This window comes from Girardinichthys multiradiatus, chromosome 20 (genome assembly GCF_021462225.1).
Source record: "Girardinichthys multiradiatus isolate DD_20200921_A chromosome 20, DD_fGirMul_XY1, whole genome shotgun sequence".
Taxonomy (NCBI): domain Eukaryota; kingdom Metazoa; phylum Chordata; class Actinopteri; order Cyprinodontiformes; family Goodeidae; genus Girardinichthys; species Girardinichthys multiradiatus.
In genome coordinates, this window is record NC_061812.1 from 32,665,563 (window position 1) to 32,687,362 (window position 21,800).

At 37.9% G+C, this 21,800-nt stretch overlaps 1 protein-coding gene across 6 annotated transcripts in view; it reads right to left on the reverse strand.

The window, feature by feature from the left end:
• The window catches only part of cpne5b (copine Vb), a 186,611-nt gene that overhangs the window by 59,050 nt on the left and 105,761 nt on the right, over positions 1–21,800 (reverse strand). For all 6 annotated transcript variants that reach the window (XM_047346317.1, XM_047346316.1, XM_047346315.1 and 3 more), the window contains one exon: positions 11,935–11,998. In XM_047346317.1, the coding sequence (XP_047202273.1) occupies positions 11,935–11,998 (64 nt within the window). The remainder of the gene's footprint in view (positions 1–11,934; positions 11,999–21,800) is intronic.

The following is a 21,800-nucleotide window of genomic DNA, read 5'->3' on the forward strand; positions in this document are numbered from 1 at the left end:
TCCATTTCTCCATGTGCAAAATATTGTTTCACATATTTCACATGTGTTTTCTAGTGGGTGAAATTTCACATGTGGTCAATCAGACTCACATGTGATAACGTGTTCTTGTGTGATCTTGAACATATGAATATGTTTTTTCAGTAAATTAAACGAAAACACTGGTGATCTCTTTCTGTAAAGACTATGGGGGAGCAAAACTGTTTGTTTTTTCTGTCTTTTAATAGTCATTAATCTTAAAAGTATCCAAAAACACAAGCCAGATCCAAAACATATGTCAAACATATGTAAACTGGTAAATGGCCCATCTGAGGACCCCAAATCGCAATTTACACTACAATCAGTCATCCACCCATTCACATACTGACAGCGGTAGGCTACATTGTAGCCACAGCTGCCCTGACGCAGACTGACAGAAGTGAAGCTGCTAAACAATCGGTGCCACCGAGCCCTCTAACCACCATGAGCAGGCAAGGCGGGTGAAGTGTCTTACCCAAGAACACAATGACTGAGATGAACGAAGCGAACAGGCAACCCACCGGTTACAAGATGAACCCCTACTACTGTCTTTTTCCTCCCACTTGTTTTAGTTCTTATAGTTTTGTAGAGGTAGTTGATTACATAATTAAACTGACATAATACAGTTATAATTATAAGCATTTCAGTTTATAAAAAGTCAAAACTTCTTTAAACTATTCTTTAGGAAGCCTTTGAATTACTGAATTACTTTTCAAGGAAAAGGCCTTTTATCTCTAATAATACAGTTCTGGTGAGTGACACTGAAAACTCAAGATTTAGTGAGTACAGTGCCATACAAAATAGTTCACACCGCTAAAATGTATTCACATTACACATTAACAAATTACATTTCACATTACTGGGACTCTTGTGGCAGAACCAACACAAAGTTGTGTACTTATGTATACAGGGGTTGGACAATGAAACTGAAACACCTGTCATTTTAGTGTGGGAGGTTTCGAGGCTAAATTGGACCAGCCTGGTAGCCAGTCTTCATTGATTGCACATTGCACCAGTAAGAGCAGGGTGTGAAGGTTCAATTAGCAGGGTAAGAGCACAGTTTTGCTCAAAATATTGAAATGCACACAACATTATGGGTGACATACCACAGTTCAAAAGAGGACAAATTGTTGGTGCACGTCTTGCTGGGGCATTTGTGACTAAGACAGCAAGTCTTTGTGATGTATCAAGAGCCACGGTATCCAGGGTAATGTCAGCATACCACCAAGAAGGACGAACCACATCCAACAGGATTAACTGTGGAAGCTGTCTGAAAAGGGATGTTCGGGTGCTAACCCGGATTGTATCCAAAAAACATAAAACCACGGCTGCCCAAATCACGGCAGAATTAAATGTGCACCTCAACTCTCCTGTTTCCACCAGAACTGTCCGTCGGGAGCTCCACAGTGTCAATATACGCGGCCGGGCTGCTATAGCCAAACCTTTGGTCACTCATGCCAATGCCAAACGTCGGTTTCAAAGGTGCAAGGAGCACAAATCTTGGGCTGTGGACAATATGAAACATGTATTGTTCTCTGATGACTCCACCTTTACTGTTTTCCCCACATCCGGGAGAGTTACGGTGTGGAGAAGCCCCAAAGAAGCATACCACCCAGACTGTTGCATGCCCAGAGTGAAGCATGTTGGTGGATCAGTGATGGTTTGGGCTGCCATATCATGGCATTCCCTTGGCCCAATACTTGTGCTAGATGGGCGCGTCACTGCCAAGGACTACCGAACCATTCTTGAGGAGCATGTGCATCCAATGGTTCAAACATTGTATCCTGAAGGCGGGGCCGTGTATCAGGATGACAATGCACCAATACACACAGCAAGACTGGTGAAAGATTGGTTTGATGAACATGAAAGTGAAGTTGAACATCTCCCATGGCCTACACAGTCACCAGATCTAAATATTATTCAGCCACTTTGGGGTGTTTCGGAGGAGCGAGTCAGGAAACGTTATCCTCCACCAGTATCACGTAGTGACCTGGCCACTATCCTGCAAGAAGAATGGCTTAAAATCCCTCTGACCACTGTGCAGGACTTGTATATGTCATTCCCAAGATGAATTGATGCTGTATTGGCCGCAAAAGGAGGCCCTACACCATACTAATAAAATATTGTGGTCTAAAACCAGGTTTTTCAGTTTCATTGTCCAACCCCTGTATACATATATCTGGAGGCGATAAGCCTGTGGCTCTGTGAGGCTAAATACAAGCCTTCAGCTCGTCTGCATTGTTGGGTTAGGTGTTCCTCATCTTCTCTTGACAGTACTTTTCTATGAGGTTAAATTCAGGCCAGTTTGCTGACCAGTGAAACACAATGTTTCTATGGCTATTAAAACAGGTATCGGTACTTTTTGCATTTGTCGGCAGGTGCCCAGTTTTTTTGGAAGATTAAATCAGCATCTCTATTAAACTTGCCAGTAGAGGGAAGTCTGTGTCCAAATAATTACTAGTAAAGAGCTGTGCTGACTTCAGATTTAATAAAAAAAAACAGTGGACCAACACCAGCAGATGAATGACATGGCCTTCATCACTAAAGATGGAAACTGGACCTGGATTCTGTGCCTCTATATTCTTCTTCTAGACTCTGTGCTCCTCATTCCTAAAGTGAGTGCTAAATTGACTTTCATAAAACAAGAGGTTTTTTGACCACTAGGCAGCAATCCTGTCCTTTTAGCGCAGGTAAGACATCCCTGATGTTGTATCTGGTTTAGGAGTGATTTAACAAAAGGAACAGTTGTAACCGATGCCCTGGATACATCTCTACGTTGTGGCTCTTGAAGCACTGACATGGGCTGTAGTCCACGTCTTGTGAATCTCCAAAACCCTTCCGGGCTGGGGTTAATCCTGTTGTTCGTGAACCTTTTCCATCATACCTTTTCCTTCCACTCAACCTTTCAACAATATACTTGGAAACAACAATTTGTGAAGTGCTAGCTTCGCACTGAACATTTGTGGCTTAACTCCTTGTGAAGGTGTCAGTGTCTTTTTGCTGAAAAACTGTCAAGTCGTCATTATGACTATTTTGGCATAACATGTTTTTATTGGCTTTAAGCCACAATCAAAATGCACATATATAAATATTTGAACTGTATCACTCTATGTGTAATAAATCTATGTGAGTTTCACTTTTCAACTTCATTTACTGAAATGAAACTTTCGATGATACTCTAATCTATTGGGATGCACCTCTATAATGGAATCTTAAATGAACGTCAATAAGGAGGAAAAAATGATCCAGACAAAATTGTGTTAGGAGCATCTTTAACGGAGTTATCATACAGACCTGCGTTAAATTGCCCTGCTGTAACTGAGCCATTTTCATCTGGTTAACATTGAAATGAATCTTCCAATAATAATTCTACTGGAGCTCAAAATTAAATGCTCGATTGTTAAGATCAGGCTTGTATTTATCATAAATCTCAGAAATTTTTCATAATTGCATAGAATCATAACCATCTGTGACAAGCGTTTGTTTTGAGTTTGCTTTCATAAGGTTAAAAGATACAAATTAATCTAATTTGAATGAACAAATATTTTGTTATTTACAATCTATTTTAATGGCTTTCATATTAAATAACAGAACTGTTCAGATAAACTTAAATTATTTCTTTACTGCATGGCTCATAAACAATCTCCCGCTCACTGCCACCTCTGTTCGTCACATTCTCATTGGATTAAGGCCATATGGTTGACATTTATCACTGTCATTCTGCTTTGGAAATATGGTAATTCAAAGTTATCAGAGACAGTTTATCCTAAACTAAATTTGCTTGTTGAATTTACAGACCTTAAAGGATTGATTCCTTCTAAATTAGAAAGTGTGACAGACTAAGAGTGTGGGGTTGTATAACAATAAACATCTGGTGTTATTTATTCTGAATATGTCTTCCCAGTCCTTTTAGAAAGATTTTTTTTTGCTGAAACTGAAAGCAAATCGTTTCTTAGTTTTGGAGCTGTCATTATATGTAACTTGAAACAGTTGTTTTTGGAATTACTTTCATACAGTCTCATGTTATGGAAAAATTAGGTCCGACTCCCGCTCACAACTTTACTAAGGACTAAGGTCCTTCCAAGGCACGTTCAATCAGGTTAATGTCTGACCTTTGACAGGGCCATTGCACCATCTCAGGTCTTTTCTTTTTCATTCATTCAGTTTTGATCTGGCTTTAAGCATGCCATTATATAAGATGCCCAGCTAAGGTACTTTCTGGACTGGGCTCCCAGCAGATGAGAAGCATGAAAACCTCCAAATTGCATCCATGCACCGCTTTGCTGGTTGTTGGGAGAAACAAATATTTGTAATTTTCAGACTGAGGAAGGATGAGAGTGAGAAGCTGCTATTAGGGTTTATAAAATAATATAACAGCTCATGATGAACAACAAAAAATACACAGTTTTAAGGCTTTGTATGGATGATTCCTTCTTATCGCACCTGCCTAGTTGTCCTCACAGAAGACTAATAGTGTTTTTTTACCAGATTATTTTTCCTGCTTAATCAGAGCTTGTAGTGGAGCAAATTTGTAGCTGGTCTTTGAAAGAACCAGTTTAATTTTCCAAAACTCAAACTGCAACTTGGAGCCACATCCTTCTGTCACTACAAATGTCTAATTTGCTCATCCCTCGGTTTTATTCTGAGTTTATGTGTGGGATCACAATGGAGATAGTTTAACTTCTTAAACAATATTTTTCTCACAAAGCCTATTATAAGTGAATTAATTCTTTAATTATGTTTTAGCCAGCAAGCAGTGCTGGTGAACACTTACCATTCACAATCAGCTCACAACATTTTGATTGGATGCCACTTGAGCGGCTAATAAGCTGATAAAAATACTGGCAGTGTTTCCTCCTTTACAGCAAGGTTAAAACTGACAGTACGGGTACATAAACTTTAAGTAGTCACATAAACATTGTGATTAGTGCTCATGTCATTGACAGACAAACACATATTTGAAGAACTATAAGTCTATAAATCATCTGTTAATAGAAGATGTGCAGAATGTGTGCACTTAGATTACCTTCTAAGACACTTCCAGCACACTGCAGTGTCTCCTCATTATAATAATTTAGCAGTAAAGAATGCTGAATAAAATCTGGACCTGAAACCCTACTTCACTGCAATCAGTGCTGCACTCTCACCAGAGACACCTGAATATATCGAATCAAAGCCTTGTGACATTGATCGCAATTTTTAAATTAGAGAAACGGCAGATAACTTCTCGTCTTCTAGAGCATGGCACTATTTGGACTTTTAACAGCCAATTTTATGCTTTTAAACAGCTGTTGATTTTAAAGAACTACAGAAAAATAGGATTATTGTCAAAATGAAACCATAACCTAATATTTAATAAACACTTTCTAATTCTAAACACTACAAAAAGCCTAAACTGTCGGGGCATAAATAAAGGAAATGCAGAATGCTTGTTTTGATCATTTTGGAGATTTATCTGAATTTAATTGTTTTATACTTTTCACCTCAGAGTAAAAATGATAAAACTAAAGTACAGACCAACGCCTACTCTCTTCTCCTGAGACTACCAAAGTTAGAAACTAGAAAATAACATGACCTGCTAAATGCTAAAATTATGTTGACATCTTTAACCTCACTAGACCACAGCAGAAAAGCACCTCATGAAACCGAGAGGCCGAGAAATGTAGTTTATATTCTATCTATTATATATCTATGAGAAGCATCCGAGGAAAACCAGACATTTCAGGCTAAACTACTGAGGAACTGGAAATTATTGACAAGGGATCTTCCATCCATCCGTTTTCTATACCAGCTTCTTCCATACAGGGTCGTGGGGGAGCTGGTGCCTATCTCCAGCAGTCTACTGGCAAGAGGCGCGGTACATACACGACAAACAACCAAGCACACACTCATTCACACCCAAGGGCAATTTAGAGAGACCAATTAACCTAACAGGCATGTCTTTGGACAGTGGGAGAAAGTCTGAGTACCTGGAGAGAACCCATGCATGCATGGGGAGAACATGCAAACCCTAGAAAGCAGAAAGCAAAAAGATCCCCAGCCGGGAGTCAAACCGAGAACCTTCTTGCCAACTGCGTTACCGAGTAGCTAACAATGAATCTTTTATAACTAAATCAAATGGATATTATATAGTTTCAGCAAAGTTTAAAACAAAGACAACAGAAGATGTGCTTTCAGGCTACACTTGTGGAAAAAATGCTTAGTCTCCCTTGAACATTATTAGCCCGATTACCAAAAAAAGTAATATATCTGCTTTAGAATGACCAAAAACAACTGCAATGCTAAGGCACCTCTTTTTCAAACATAATAAATATAAGCAAAGAAATGTTAAAGAGGAATGATTATTAGAGAGCTTTGTTAAAACCATTTCCTGATTTAGATAATGCCAGAAGATTGGATTGGATTTGGAGTTAAGACCTAAATGTTTGATTGAGGTTAGGGAGTATTGAGTAAGGTTTAGTTTATCAATACTATAATCTGACTGTAAATGCTATTTTTTCAAAGGTTTTTGTGGCACTAATGGCATTTATTCATTAGTAGCTGGACAGGAAGAAGAGCAGAGAGAGGGGATCTAACAACATAACAGATGGTTAGTACCACAGGCATGGATTTTGCTCTGTTATCTGCCCATTTTTAGTTTTAGTTGCTTAACTCAGCAATTATTCTCCTTAACATATTCAGAGGTTAAAGCTTCTGCATGTATTTGCTGATTCGTTACAAGCTTTTAAAGTTAATGGGTGTTAAAGTTTGTACAATCATTTGATATCAGTGAAGTTAGAGTTTAACATCAAGGTATAATTGTAAAGCTTCACTTTTATAAGCTTTTTCTCTTCCTCCAAACTTGTTGCCAAACTTGCATCTGTGTGTGTGCACTGCTACAGTGGTGTGAAAAAGTGTTTGCACCCATGCTGATTTATTTTTTTTTTTTTGTATGTTTGTCAAAATTAAATGTTTCAGATCATCAAACAAATTTAAACATCAGTCACCTGTTCTCAATCAAGAAATCACTTAACTAGTGACCAAAAAATCCTCAAAAGCTAGACATCGAGAAAGAAATTCAGGAACAAATGAGAAAGTAAGTAATTGAAATCTATCAGTTAGGAAAGGTTTTTAAAGCCATTTCTAAAGCTTTGGGACTCCAGAGAACCATAGTGAGCGCCACTATCCACATATAACAAAAACATGGAACAGTGGTAAACCTTCCCAGGAGAGGCCGACTGAACAAAGTTACCCCAAGAGCGCAACATTCAAAGAACCACAGGCCTCACTTGCCTCAGTTAAGGTCAGTGTTCATGTCTTCCCCATTAGAAAGAGACTGGGCAAAAATGGCCTGCATGGTGGAGTTCTAAGACAAAAACCACTACTGAGCAAAAAGAACATTAAGGCTCATCTTTTGTTTTTCCAGAAAACGTCTTGATCGCCAATACGTTTGGGAAAATACTCTGTGGAACTTTTTGGAAGATGTGTATCCCATTACATCTGGCAAAAAAAGTAACATTGCATTTCAGAAAAAGAACATACCAACAGTAAAATATGGTGGTGGTAGTGTCATGGTCTGGGGTTGTTTTGCTGCTTCAGGACCTGGAAGACTTGCTGTGATAAATGAAACCATGAATTTTGCAGTCTACCACCCTGAAGGAGAAAGTCCGTCCATCTGTTGGTGACCTCAAGCTGAAACGAACTTGGGTTCTGCAGCAGGGCAATGATCCAAAACACACCAGCAAGTCCACCTCTGCATGGCTGAAGAATAACAAAATGAAGGCTTTGGAGTGCCTGAGTCCTGACCTGAATCCTATAGAGATTTTGTGCCAAGACCTTACAAAGGCCGTTTATGCTCATAAATTCTCCAGTGTGGGTGAATTACAATTCTGCTGATGAGTGTGCCAAAATGTGTGCCAAAATGTCTCCACAGCTCATGACAAGTTATCGCAGATGCTTGGTTGCAGTTGTTGTTGCTAAGTGTGGCCCAACCAGTTATAAGGTTTAGGGGGCAATTACTTTTTCACACAGGGCCATGTAGGTTTGGATTTGTTTTCTCAATAATAAAAACCTTCATTTAAAAACTGCATTTTGTGTTTATTTGTGTTGTCTTTGACTCATATTTTGATTTGTTTGACACTAAGTGAGGTAAACATGACAAAAATAAGGAATCAGGAAGGGTGCACACACTTTTCACGCCACTGTATGAAATTACAGTCTGTTGTGCTCAGAATACAAACCATCGTGGCAATTATGGGGATTTTATGCTTGCCATTGTTTGCCTTGATGAATGCCGTCAAGGGACAAAGATGATACCGCGGGTTCTTTCAGGTCCGGTGGTGCTCAATTCATGCTGATGTCAGAACTTACTTGCAAAAGTACATTTGCTTCAGCATAAAAATCTTGAATATCAGAAACTGGGGAGAAATCCTAACATAATTTATCTAACCAGGCAATAGTCTGTCTTTGTGGAGAATATCAGTCAGTATGGCTGATTTGCATTTTTTATATCTGCTTTAGGTGAAAGTTATCATCAACCAGTGTTATGTTGTTCAAAAGAACATGTTCAATAGCAACATTAATGTTCGGAGAGCCATGGTACGCACACACAAGCTTTGCGTGTTAAGATGCCTCTTCCTGCATTTTAAACTTTACTACAATGACTGTCTCTTCAGATTTACCTTAACATAAACTAAAGGCTTGAGCCAAGTCTTCTGGTTGCACTCAGGTTTCTGCTGTCAGTGCAACAAGCCTGCTGCAGACAGGGAGTCTACTGGATGGTTTGCAGGTGAAGTGGTGACAAGCAGAGGAAGGAAGTCACAGTATAACACATTTGGCAATTCTAACTTTTCTCTCCAACCATCATACAGGTAAATATCCCAGCACGGATAATTTCTGTATTTTGAGAGAATGACTATTTTGTCAGCTGATATGTTTGAAGAGAGTCAGGATTTGTAAACAAACACCTTGTATAACTTTGGAGGGGCTACTATTTGAAAAGCAGTCCTAATGGGCCACTTTTCAGCCAAAATTCCAGACTTATTTTGCTTTTTGAGAATAAAAGCAGGGTCATGTGTAAACGAGAGCAGAGTTATTAAAAAATCAGCAAAACTACCGAGAGAACAGAAAAGAATTTAACAAATGTGAATAATCTGCTAAGGACCAGTTTGCCAACATAAGCATTGACAGAATCAATATGCTAATAAATCTATACATTTTTCAATTTTTTCACTCAAAAAATGCATAATAACATGAATGAATGAGAAGTAATTCATGTTTGGACTGTGAAGTTAGTTCAGAATGTTTAGGTAATACAGTTCAAACACTAATTCAGTTTAACCAGTGTAAACAGAAATGAGAACTAGTTGTTAAATGTGAACTTGCAAAAATTCCCATACACCCTATTTCTATATTACCAGCATCTTAAGTACAAGAAATGTTTTCAGCCTCAGTCTGTAGCTTTGTTTGTATGTTCCAAATCAGAGAGAGGACGAGTTGTAAGTGAAAAAGTTGCACATCTGCGTGTGTGGTTATTTATCATTCAGCTGCATCTAAGTGTGTATGGGCCACAGGCACATTTACTCATCCGGTTGGCCATACTGTAAGTAGAGGGACACAATTAACGCCAGCAGCCAGCAGGGGACAAGGTCACACAGTTCTCCCTTGTAATTAACCTTCGCTTTGCCTCCAACTAAAGTCAGCCAAGCATTTTTTGTGGCTAATATATGTTTCACATTGGCATGAAATGATCCTGCACTGATTCATTTTCACGTTACTGTATCTTGTTCAGCCTGTCTGAATCCACAACCCTTTCTCTTCCACATACACTCATGTCCCATTTTTCCAGCTTTCTCTTTATGTTGTGCTCATTAGTTTTCTCATTCCACAACTTTTTTAATTTCGATTTGCGTTCCATTTGATTCACATCAATTTGCTCACTATCTTACCCTGAAATTGTGTGAGAGGAGCTTCTGTGCAGCATTCAAAGGTACACACCTGACAAGACTACACAAATCTAAGGAGGGTACGGGAGCTACGGCACCGAACCTCATTTTGCTCCACCATTTCATTACACAGCAGGTCACTTCATGGAGTAAGAAACAGCTGCTGCATCCCTTACATAGGAAAGTTGTATTAGAAGATTATTTAATATGGACAAAAAGTTAAAATCTTTAGGTTGACAGATTTACATACAGGCAGAAGAGCTGCATGTATTTGTTGCAGGGTTGCCAGATCTGACTGACCCACCCACCTCAATAAAAACTAGCCCAAATCTCAGCAGCTCTTGCAGCTTGTGTTAAAAGCATAAAACTATTACACGCATAATAAAGAACACATCATAAGCAAACAACTGCACTAAAACAAAGGAAAAAAGTTTACACGGACAGGCTCTCCACAAAGCATGAAATCAGACAAACAAATAACCCACACTTAAAGATTGCTTTTCCAATCATGCTGCTTTTGCAAGCTTTGGAGTCATACTATGGGACAGGGAAAATCCACGATTTTAACTCTGGATCAGCCTTCCATTCCTTTCTGCGTATTTTTTGTATTTTCCCCCTTCAGCTTATTGCTGTCTCTCACCATTAAGCCAACGTTTAACAGTAAAGGCCTTCAGGCCAAAGCACTTTTTTGTAGCTTAGTTGAACTTTTACCACTATTTGGGGTGTTTACAATTGAAATTGACCAATATCATTTTACAGTGACGCTCGATTAACCAATGACCATCACTAATTGATGATGTCAAGTTTAACAGATTCTACATTTCAAATTAAATGGACTAATGATTTAAGTGCAGACACAACATTTTATTGAAAGGTGTAAGTTTCGCTTGTTTGCCTAAAACATCTTTGATAGATTTTTCGTATGAATACTGTCTAAATTCCTGCCAAATGTTGTGAAAAGCAGCCCAAATTAAAAAATATAAGTTGTCCTTTTTTCTAAAAGGCATGTGATTTTTGCTGCTCTAAATGAGTTTTAATTAGCCGGACTGAGGGCAAAAATGGCTCTTTGGATTGTAGCGATGGTGGACCCCTGTTCTAGCATGAAGAAACAGATAAAAAAAACTGACCTTATACATACCCAGATGCAAAACATGCACGCATATCACACTCTGACCAAGACTGTTTGAAATAATAATCTTGGTTGTTCAAATGTTAGGATTATGAAGCACTCATGATGAACGGTTTATCTGGTTGCACGTCAATCCTGATTACCTGAAATTTTAAAATAAATAAATGAACAAAGGAATTTACCTATCCTGATATAGTCTGGTATCTAGAAGCAGCCAGCAGTTAGGCTTAAAATATCCTCTGTTTGGTTTGCATGTAAACATTACAACATGGTGATTAAATAAAAATATATTTAAAAAACAAATTACATGTCTGTTTATGAATTAAGAGACAAGTAAAACAAACATTTACACCAAAACAGATTGCCTGTTAAACTATGAGTTGTGTCCTTTTTATGTTGAATTTGAAAAGCTTGTGTTAATTTTCTCCAACTTCTCTATCATCCTCCCACAGTCAAAAAAGAAACAGGTAAGTTTAACAGGTTTCTGTAAATTGCCCCACTCCAGAACAGAGATAAGTGAATTGAACTATATTTCAAACAGGATTGATCACCTAAAATGATTGGTGCATTATGTTATACGTTTTGCTTGCCAGCCACAGTACATTTAAAGTACAGTCTACCACTACAGACTTCTATATTTTTATGTTAATTTATTTTCAAAGACCATAATTTGGAGTGCTTCAACTGACATTCATGGTATTTTAAACCTCCGTTTAGTGGATTGATTTTTTTTTTTTTTCAAAGTGGATCAGTAAACGTTGGTTGGCATTTCACTTATTCTATTAAGCTGAAGATTCTCAAACCAAGCTTTGCAAACTAATATTTCCTTGCTGACATATATTTGAGAGATTATCACAGTTTACTCACTCGACAGTTGCTGAGCTCTTCTGCAGTCAGGATGATCGTGCCACATTTCTTCCCAGGAATCCCTCTGTGAAGTAAAGGTGGAAAGTCTTAATACAAATCAAAGAAATAGAATCTTCTATGTAGGATTTGTTCTTGGAGGATTAATGATGACTATTACATTAATTACTTAAAATGCTAACTGTGACTTACTGCTCCTGACATTATAGTAAAGAATGAAGAAGAATTTAATTTACCCAGAACAAGCAGAAATAATGAAAATGTTTTATTCTTAATTTCTGTATTTTGAGCTAGTCTCTTAAGAGAGTCATTTAGACACTTTGGATGTTAATATGTAACAACAAACAAATTAACAATTGAGTTCTGGTGGTTTATGGTACATCAGTCATCACTATAACAAAAATCTCATGCCAAAGTAGGAGTACATGGATATACTGTGTTTTTATTGCTTAATGGATTCTGAAACATTTGTTTGATTATTTTGTTCTGAAAAAATTTACTCCGAACTCATAGGCTAACTACATGTTAATAAAGATCATATGTATACTTTACAGTCTTACCCCAAATTCTTTTTATCACGACTTGATAAAAATCCTACATATTGTATATGGAGGGCTGGGTGTAGCAACCAACATTTGGTTATAAGAGAGATACAAAATAAGACAACTTTCTAAGAAAAACATCAAAACAAATAAAACCAGACAAACATTACAGAAAACAATAAAGAATATGAGAGCCTCTATGAAGTAAAAATGATAAAAGATGTATGTGAACAGAAAGTCTGAAGTTATTTCTTCAAAGTTAAATATACTAAGGAGAACTGAAAAATATCCCACAGTGACAAATAACCTCATAATATTTAATGGATGATGAGTAAAGGTAATGAAACAGGTTGACACAGGAGTGTCAAAGTCAGCATTTCATTTCTTTTTTTAGGTATACAGTAATAACAGGCAAGGTAAATTATCTTGCTACTATTTTTTCTTAAATCTTAATAATGAGTTTATGTAAACTTTTAAACACAACCTTTTGTGTTGGTTTGTTTAACCAAAAATTAAAGCTACATATGTTGAACTAAAACAAATCTATATAAAGATAATTCAAACAATAAAAAAACATCTACAAATATAAAATCAATTTCTTACCAAAACTAATATTTAAAAAGAAAAATATCAACTAAATTAAACTAAACAATTAATTATAGTTTATTGACAAATAAAGTCAGAAAGAGTGTTGATGAAAATTTAAAATAGTTATTAATGTATTGTTTACATCACTACTACATAACCTTAAAGAAATCGTCTGGACCCTTTCATGGTCAAATCAATCCTAAAACTTTATCAGTGAGCTCATAGAATCTCTTAGAAACCCACATCATAGCAGGCTGCAGACTGAATATTAAATATATTTATTTGGCATCTGTTGTTTTTTGTTGCCTTTCAGAAAATATTTGATTTTAACAATTAAACAGCATAAAATAATTATTAGTCATGTAAGTTAAAATGGAAGAGTATTCAACCAATATTTAATATGAAAAATGTCAGCATTTGTCTAGAAGCATGGTGTAATGCCCTGTTTTTCCAATGTATACAATTTTCTAAATTAAACTTACATTATACTATAACTAAATGGATAAATGGGAAAAGTAAAAAGTGGGTTTGTTTGCCAAGCCAGAAACTGCAGGGAGGCTAAAACTTCAACAAGTTAGATCTCCATGACAGCTACATGTATGAAAGAATGATTTCTTTGACACTTTAGGTTTTTAATTCAACATGCTAAGGTCAGACGCCCCAATGGAGTGTTTTACAGCTGTGTAAGAAATTGTTTTAACTCCTCCATCAGGTTTGAGTGTTTTTGAGCAGGAGGTGGAGACCTTTGATTTATACACTGAAAGACTCCAATCGATCCTCTAGTGGGAAAAACTAACCTGCTCACACAAGTGACGGATGGATGAGAGAGTGAGTGTTTGATTTTTTTAACTACAGTTATGCACACCATCTCTGACTCTTGGCACCCTGTCAGCCACAGATTCAAACACTCAATGCCAGGGTCTCCAGCTTCAATCCTCAAGAGCTACTGCCCTGCAACCTTTAGATACATCCCTGCTCCAACACAGCTGAATCACATGATTGAGCTACCTGTTCAGCATGCCATCACGTTTGACAAATGCCTGCTATTGAGCCATTGATTCAGGTGTGTTGGATCAGGGATGCATCTAAAAGCTGCAGGGAAGTAGCCTGCTGTTTTAAATGTTAAAGTTGCTTTATTGAAATGGCAGAGAACTTTATAATGTGAAGAGTTTAAGGTTTTATAGAGCCCAATGTATTGAAGAGCTGGCCCTCCCCCACCTATTGCTGCAGGTTTTTCACTTTTTTTACAGTGACAAGGCAGACAAATTCACCTGTTTGGAAATATTTCAGTTTTACAAAGATTTCTCTCTCTGCAGGGACAAAGCTGGTCGTGACACACCCCAAAAGGCTTGCAGCTATAACTGCAGCAAAAGCAATGACTCAAAAGGGCTTAATACAAATGCACGTCCCCCTTTCCCCTTTTGTAAAATACTTTAAAAACCATGTATCTATTTCCTTCAGCTTCACAATTATGCTCTATATTGTGGTGGTCTAAAACTTTGTTGTCGTAGAGAGACAAAATGAGACAAAGTACAAGATGCATATATATTACTCCACAAATAGAGCACTTCTTATTTGCCTTTGCAAAGGAAATGATAATAATCTAACCTGTCTTTAGAGAACGTTTTGGAAAATGGAAAGAAATTTATCCAAGAAGACCTCACTGGTACTCTGCACTCTCAGATATATTGATATTGATTCAAAAGAAAAAAATAGTCCTTGTGAGGGTGCTGCAAAACACACTCCTGCATATCTGAAACAATATCTAGCAAATGCACCTCTTTTTGAATGAACCTGGAGCAGCAAAAAATATTGGATAGATTGTTTTTTTATGTTTTATTAGTAACAATAAAGAGTCAAAGACCTACATGTAACGCTCTGAGCCTTTTTGAACACCCAATATGGAAAGACGGAAAGGTGCAGGATTCATAGATACTGGATGTGCGTATAAGCAAATCCAGAGAATATTTTTCATATGAAGATGAGCCAAGAAACTAAACTCACTTTCCACACATAAAAGTATGGATATTCTATTTTTACTCTGTAATGAGAACCTGCATTTAGAGAAACCCTCAGGGAGTCATAGACTTGAGCCAGTGCACTCAAGACGCCCTGAGTAAAACAGTTACATTTATTTATGATGGTTATGAGAAGCTAAGAAAAGAACGTTAGGGCAACTGCACGGATGGGCCCCATGTGCAAACGCCACCCTTTTTCTTTCTGGATAACAGTTTCTCTAAAAAGATCCTCATTTACTGTATCTCTTATATGTGCTGTTGTTTGTCTGTTCCACTCATAAATGTTTAAACATGCAAATATGTGTACATAATTACGATATTTAATATTAGACTGAGTGATATAAGAATGATTTAAAATCAATAGTAAAAAATGATTAGCAAAGGAATATTTGACAATTTGATAGTTTTCAAAGTTATGGACTGAATGTACAAAGCTTATAATAAATACATTGTTCCCTGGCAGCTTTTTTCTAGTGTTGCAGGAGTCTAACTGCAGCACAATAAGTACTTACACTCAAGCTTTTGTGCTTGAAAGGTCAAATGGCGATGTACTTGCTCAGACCTCTTGAGAGAGAAACTGAGCTGTGAGCATTTTAGAGGAGCTCTTCGCCAAACAACAGTCCCTCATTGATTCAGCTGGAAGTTGGAAAATATTCAATAGCTCAAGGTAGAAAAATGAGAAGTGTGACCTGAGGAAGGTTAAGAAAAATATACAAACTTTAAAGGACATTTTATTAGAGTTTTAAAGCAAAAAGCCTCAGACTTTAATTTTAAAGTACTTCTTACAGGCTTTCTTCTCATCAACCAACCAGATTTAAAGAAGGACTGTGTCATTTGTCATTTGTCTTGTCTGACCTAGAGACCAAATAAATAAAAGTTTGGTCCACCACAGTGATTCCTAAACAGGTGGTACGCATACCCCTCGTGGTACTCGAGCACGTTGCAAGGGATATGTGGAAACGTAATAATTGATTCCCCCGATGATAGCTAAATATTATCAGTCATTTACCAGACACATGTGCTGTGTCCCGGTAGAAAAATGGGGCTGTGATTGATTAAACTCAATCAAGACCTAAATGCAAAATAAATCAAAATAAGACCAGAGCACAGGGAGTCAATGCTGCAAAGTGGTGAACAAAATAAAAACAAGTCGGTCAGTTCGCTTTGCAGCTGGATGAAATGACAGATGCGAATGGAGATGCTAAGCTCCTGGTCTTTGTTCGTTACAAAGATATGTCAGACACAAACAAGCATAATTTAATTTGTAAAATGCTGCCATCTGTCTGCCTGTCTGTCTATCTATACCTACATGCAAAGTTATAGCTCCTCCGGAAATGTTCCAGGTTGTAGACAGCTGTTTCAGTAGAAAACCTGCAGCCATGTCTGTACTGAAGGCGCGATTGCGATGACTGGAAGTGTGAAGGGACTGTTTGGATTCTTAAAAAAAGTAAATCCTGACACTAAATGGATGCATTGTATTATCAAAAGCGAATAACTGGCTAGTAAGAGAATTAGTCCTGATTGAAGTGCGGTTATGGATGATGCTGTGACGATGATACATTTCATCCAATCTCTGCAATTTAATCACAGACTGTTTGAAACTCTATCATGAGAAGGGCACAAAGCACAGACAGCTATAGCTTCACGCAAACATGTGTTGGCTGTTATGTAGGAAAACGCTATTGATACTTTATGAACTTCAGACATATCTCCTGGCATATTTCACTGATGTGTTTACCACACTTAAAGAGCTCAACCTATCACTTCAGGGGAAGGGGTCACTCATCCTGAAAATGTATGACAAACTGAAAGGATGCACAAAAAAGCTCAAACTATGGGAGAGAAAATGTGATGAGGGAGACGTGAGCTGTTTCCCACTACTTGATGCCCATCTTGCCACCACTGATGTTGCCAGGGGTCCAGTGGTCAAACTGGAGCAAGCACACCGGTCCAAACTCTGCACCAATATTTTCAGGACATTGAAGAAAAGTCAGAAAGACTGGATTAGGTGAGGGACCCATTCATTGTGAGTGAGCAGCAACAACCTTCCTGCAAAGCTGCAAGAGCATCTAATAGATTTATCGTCAGACAGTGGGCTGACAATTGCATTTGCTGAAGGGACATTGACTAAGCTTTGGTATGATGTGTAGAAGGAATATCCTTAACTGGCAAAACATGAATTGGTTGAACTTTTGCCTTTTGGTTCTACTTATATATATGACGTGACCTTTGCTTTGACACACATCAAAACCAAGCCGAGGAACAGACTGGATGTGGAGAACAGTCCAGTAACATCTGTTCCCACACTGCTCCCAAAACTTTTAGAGCTTATCAAAGACAAGAAAGCTCAAGTGTCTCATTAAAGCTCAGATGAATGATGAAGAAAGTAAAACTGATTTAGTGAGTCTGAATATTATTTTTTGTCAGGTGTTTTGTTCCTGATTTTTTAGGTTTAAATGTGTATTTATAGGGGACATAATCAAATGAGCTCCTGTTTCTGTCTTATATATAACAAAAGGTTAGGTTTGTTATTTTCTTTTGATTTTGTATTTATTATCAATATTACTTATTTACTATCAAGGCAACATATTATTTATCTTTATGTTTAATTTGAGTTAAAAATAATAAAAAGCCTGAGAATTAAATTTTCAAGTTAAGGAGACTAAATAAAAAAATTTTTATTTGTTGTGTTACGTCCTACTTTTGGAAGATCATCAACAAACATGACTGAGGGGGTACTCATGGTATGACAGAATGGCTCAGGGGGTACACAAGTGAAAAACGTTTGGCAACCACTGCACTACATATAGAATTAACTTTCAGTTCTTTATTTCTAGAATGAAAATACAGTTTGACTTTTTCACAATAAAAATAAAAGCATACAATACTTTAGTCAGTAAACTATTTTGCAACTATAGCTTTTCCAAAGTTAAAATGTAGAGCCATTATACCCAGAAGAAGTTGATGAAATTGCCATCAGAAAGCACTTCTTTAGCTTTTCTAATTATTTGAAAGGGGTTTATTAGTATTTATTTTATTTTATAACCTAACATACAGATCTGGTAAGAGGTTTACATTTTACCAAAAAGTATTCATACCCATACCGGTTTTATATTTAAAACTATTTACATTCAACTATGATGTTTCTTTCTGATAGGAGAAGAAAGAGGCATCTTTCAAAAAAGAATAAAACAATATCAAAGTAACATCAATTTAGTTGGTGGTTCTTTCACACTCGTGGTAGCATGAGACGGACTCTACAACCCACACAAGTGGCTCAGGTAGTGCAGCTCATCCAGGATGGCACATCAATGCGAGCTGTGGCAAGAAGGTTTGCTGTGTCTGTCAGCGTAGTGTCCAGAGCCTGGAGTCGCTACCAGGAGACAGGCCAGTACACCAGGAGACGTGGAGGAGGCCATAGGAGGGCAACAACCCAGCAGCAGGACCGCTACCGCCGCCTTTGTGCAAGGAGGAACAGAAGGAGCACTGCCAGAGCCCTGCAAAATGACCTCCAGCAGGCCACAAATGTGCATGTGTCTGCACAAACGGTTAGAAACCAACTCCATGAGGATGGTATGAGGGCCCGACGTCCATAAATGGGGCTTGTGCTCACAGATCAATACCGTGCAGGATGCTTGGCATTTGCCAGAGAACACCAGGATTGGCAAATTCTGGTGCCCTGTGCTCTTCACAGATGAAAGCAGGTTCACACTGAGCACATGTGACAGACGTGACAGAGTCTGGAGACACCATGGAGAGCTATCTGCTGCCTGCAACATCCTTCAGCATGACCAGTTTGGCAGTGGGTCAGTAATGGTGTGGGGTGGCATTTCTTTGGAGGGCCGCACAGCCCTCCATGGGCTCACCAGAGGTAGCCTGACTGCCATTAGGTACCGATATGAGATCCTCAGACACCTTGTGAGACCATATGCTGGTGCGGTTGGCCCTGGGTTCCTTCTAATGCAGGACAATGCTAGACCTCATGTGGCTGGAGTGTGTCAGCAGTTCCTGCAAAATGAAGACATTGAAGCTATGGACTGGCCCGCCCGTTCCCTAGACCTGAATCCGATTGAGCACATCTGGGACATCATGTCTCGCTCCATCCACCAACGTCACGTTGCACCACAGACTGTCCAGGAGTTGGCGGATGCTTTAGTCCAGGTCTGGGAGGAGATCCCTCGGGAGACCATCCACCGTCTCATCAGGAGCATGTCCAGGTGTTGTAGGGAGGTCATACAGACACATGGAGGCCACACACAATACTGAGCCTCATTTTGACTTGTTTTAAGGACATTACATCAAAGTTGGATCAGCCTGTAGTGTGTTTTTCCACTTTAATTTTGTGTGTGACTCCAAATGTTTGTGTGATTTTGTTGTCAGCACATTCAACTTTGTACAGAACAAACTATTCAATGAGAATATTTCATTCATTCGGATCTAGGATGTGTTATTTGAGTGTTCCCTTTATTTTTTTTAACAGTGTATATTTAACCAAACTTTTCTATATATTTTAACCTGTGAAGTTTCACATCCTGTCAGCCATTGGTTAGATTATTCAGCCATCACCTGTGAAGATGACATCAGTAACATTACTCAGGCCAGTGACAAGAAACAGACTTCTCACCTAAACAGTGGGTTGCCATCATCACTTGGAGCTGAACCTTTCTGGCTTTCAGGCACTAATTAGCTTGCAGGAGACAGCTTCATGCTCATTTGCAACTCAAGAACAATGGTCATTGTAAAGGTTGAAGGATGATTCATCTAACCGTGTTTCTGTGAGGGACCTTCATTGACTAAGTTCAGCAGAGTGGAAACATTATCTTTCTCATCGGGAAACAGAACTTTCTTTTGTCGAAATGTTGGTGCAGATAAAATCAGTAATAAATGTAGAAATTAAAATCAACTGAAAGCTGTTTACATTCCTGTGTCTTGTTGTTGTGTTACAGTGGCTGCCTACCAACAAAGACCTGTGTGAGTCGAGCATAGAGAGTGATGAAACAGAATAGCTTGACAGCAACCTTATAGACAAACATCTGTTGCCTATTCCCTCCAGAAGGGGTTGTACGGATGGAAGAGGATGCCTCAGAACTAAAGACAGCTTCATTGCAGGGGCTGACATCTTTCTCACTCCCTAAAGGCTTTCAATTTCTCTCCACATCACAGAGAACCACCAGGACACAGATGCTATAGCTGACTTATTTATGCATTGTACTGCCCCTCAATGATTTGGTCTGCATATGTAAGCTCGCGTACATTTAAAATGGAATTATGAGGAAACACTTAAAGGAATTTAGTTCAAAAGAGTTTTAAAAATGAAAACATTAAAAGATATAATTAAAATATTTTAAAAAGGAAAACGAAGCACCACATTTTGGGAAAAATGTGAAATGGAGGCAAATGGAAACATATTTTTTATATGTAAGCCCAACTCAGACAGAATGCAGTCAGTTCAGTATCATGCTTTCACCTATAGCTACCAAATTCTTTACAATTTGCATGTCTTTTTTTCTAACAGGATGAAGAAGGCTGATTAGAGGAGAAAGATCTCTTTCTTGTGTCTTGTACTTATCTTCAGGCCACGGATAGCGGGTTTTAAGGGTTCTACTGAAGATGTTCATGACTGAATATCATTACAATGGGCCAAATGCTCATCCACATGTTTTAGAAAACGATGACTGAATTAGCTTGTTTAATGAACAATGCCACCGAAGTTTAATTAGTTAAGACAGAAATGAATGTCTTTAAGGAGTTACAAAAAAATTTTACCGTTTCTATAATGATATTCATTTCATTGCATTATTTGAAATAAACACTATATTGCAGTTCTTTTTGTGCTTGTTTCAGAAAAAAATTGTGTTTTGTAAAGACCTTGATAAAGGCCACAAGCCGAGATGCGTTGGTCTTCCAATAGCTGTTTTTTAGCACTTCCAGGGTTGCTAGAGGCTTGACCTTAGCTGCTTTTTCGTACTACTCTGACACTGAAGTGGCCCTTTGTTTTGTGGACAGCATTGGCACCAGACCCCCACTCGTTTGTGAGTCAAATCCCTGACGTAGACTATTTGAGTCTTGCAAAAACAGAACAATTTAAACAAAATTCTGGACAGTGAAAAATACAGACAAATTTTATGGTTTAAGGTGTAGTGAAAAATAAGCTATTCAGTACCAAAGTGGAGACCCATACAAAGAAACTGTAACAGAACAGAAAGTTAAATGGCATTTCTTTTAATCTTGCTCAAGGCAAAATACAGATGGAATTTTTTACAGAAGAATCAATAACTAGAGACAAAACAATTTTGACAAAGTTAGTTCAAGTGTGTCTTGACAAGGTTAAAACATGTCTTACTTGATATGTCTTCTGTCATCAGATCATTTCAGGATCACATGCAGGTCTGAACACTGTCAGGTCACATTCTCACTGTACAGTCTGATGAGTCAAACCACAGCAGTGGGCACTGTGGATTACGTAAAGGCCGATAATTGCCATTTTGTTGTGAATCATGAAAATTTAAAGGTATTTCCAACATGTACAAGTTTAACATACATAGATGCATGAAAGTCGTGCTTTTTATTTATTTACTTGTGGCAGTGCAAGGGTAAAATATAACATTCTGAGTATACATGTTTCAGTAGGTATGTAAGTCATTGATTTAGAGAATTCCTGAATGTGAGTGTGTACATAAGGTGAAAATTTAAACTAAAGTAAAATCAAAACTTTAACTGA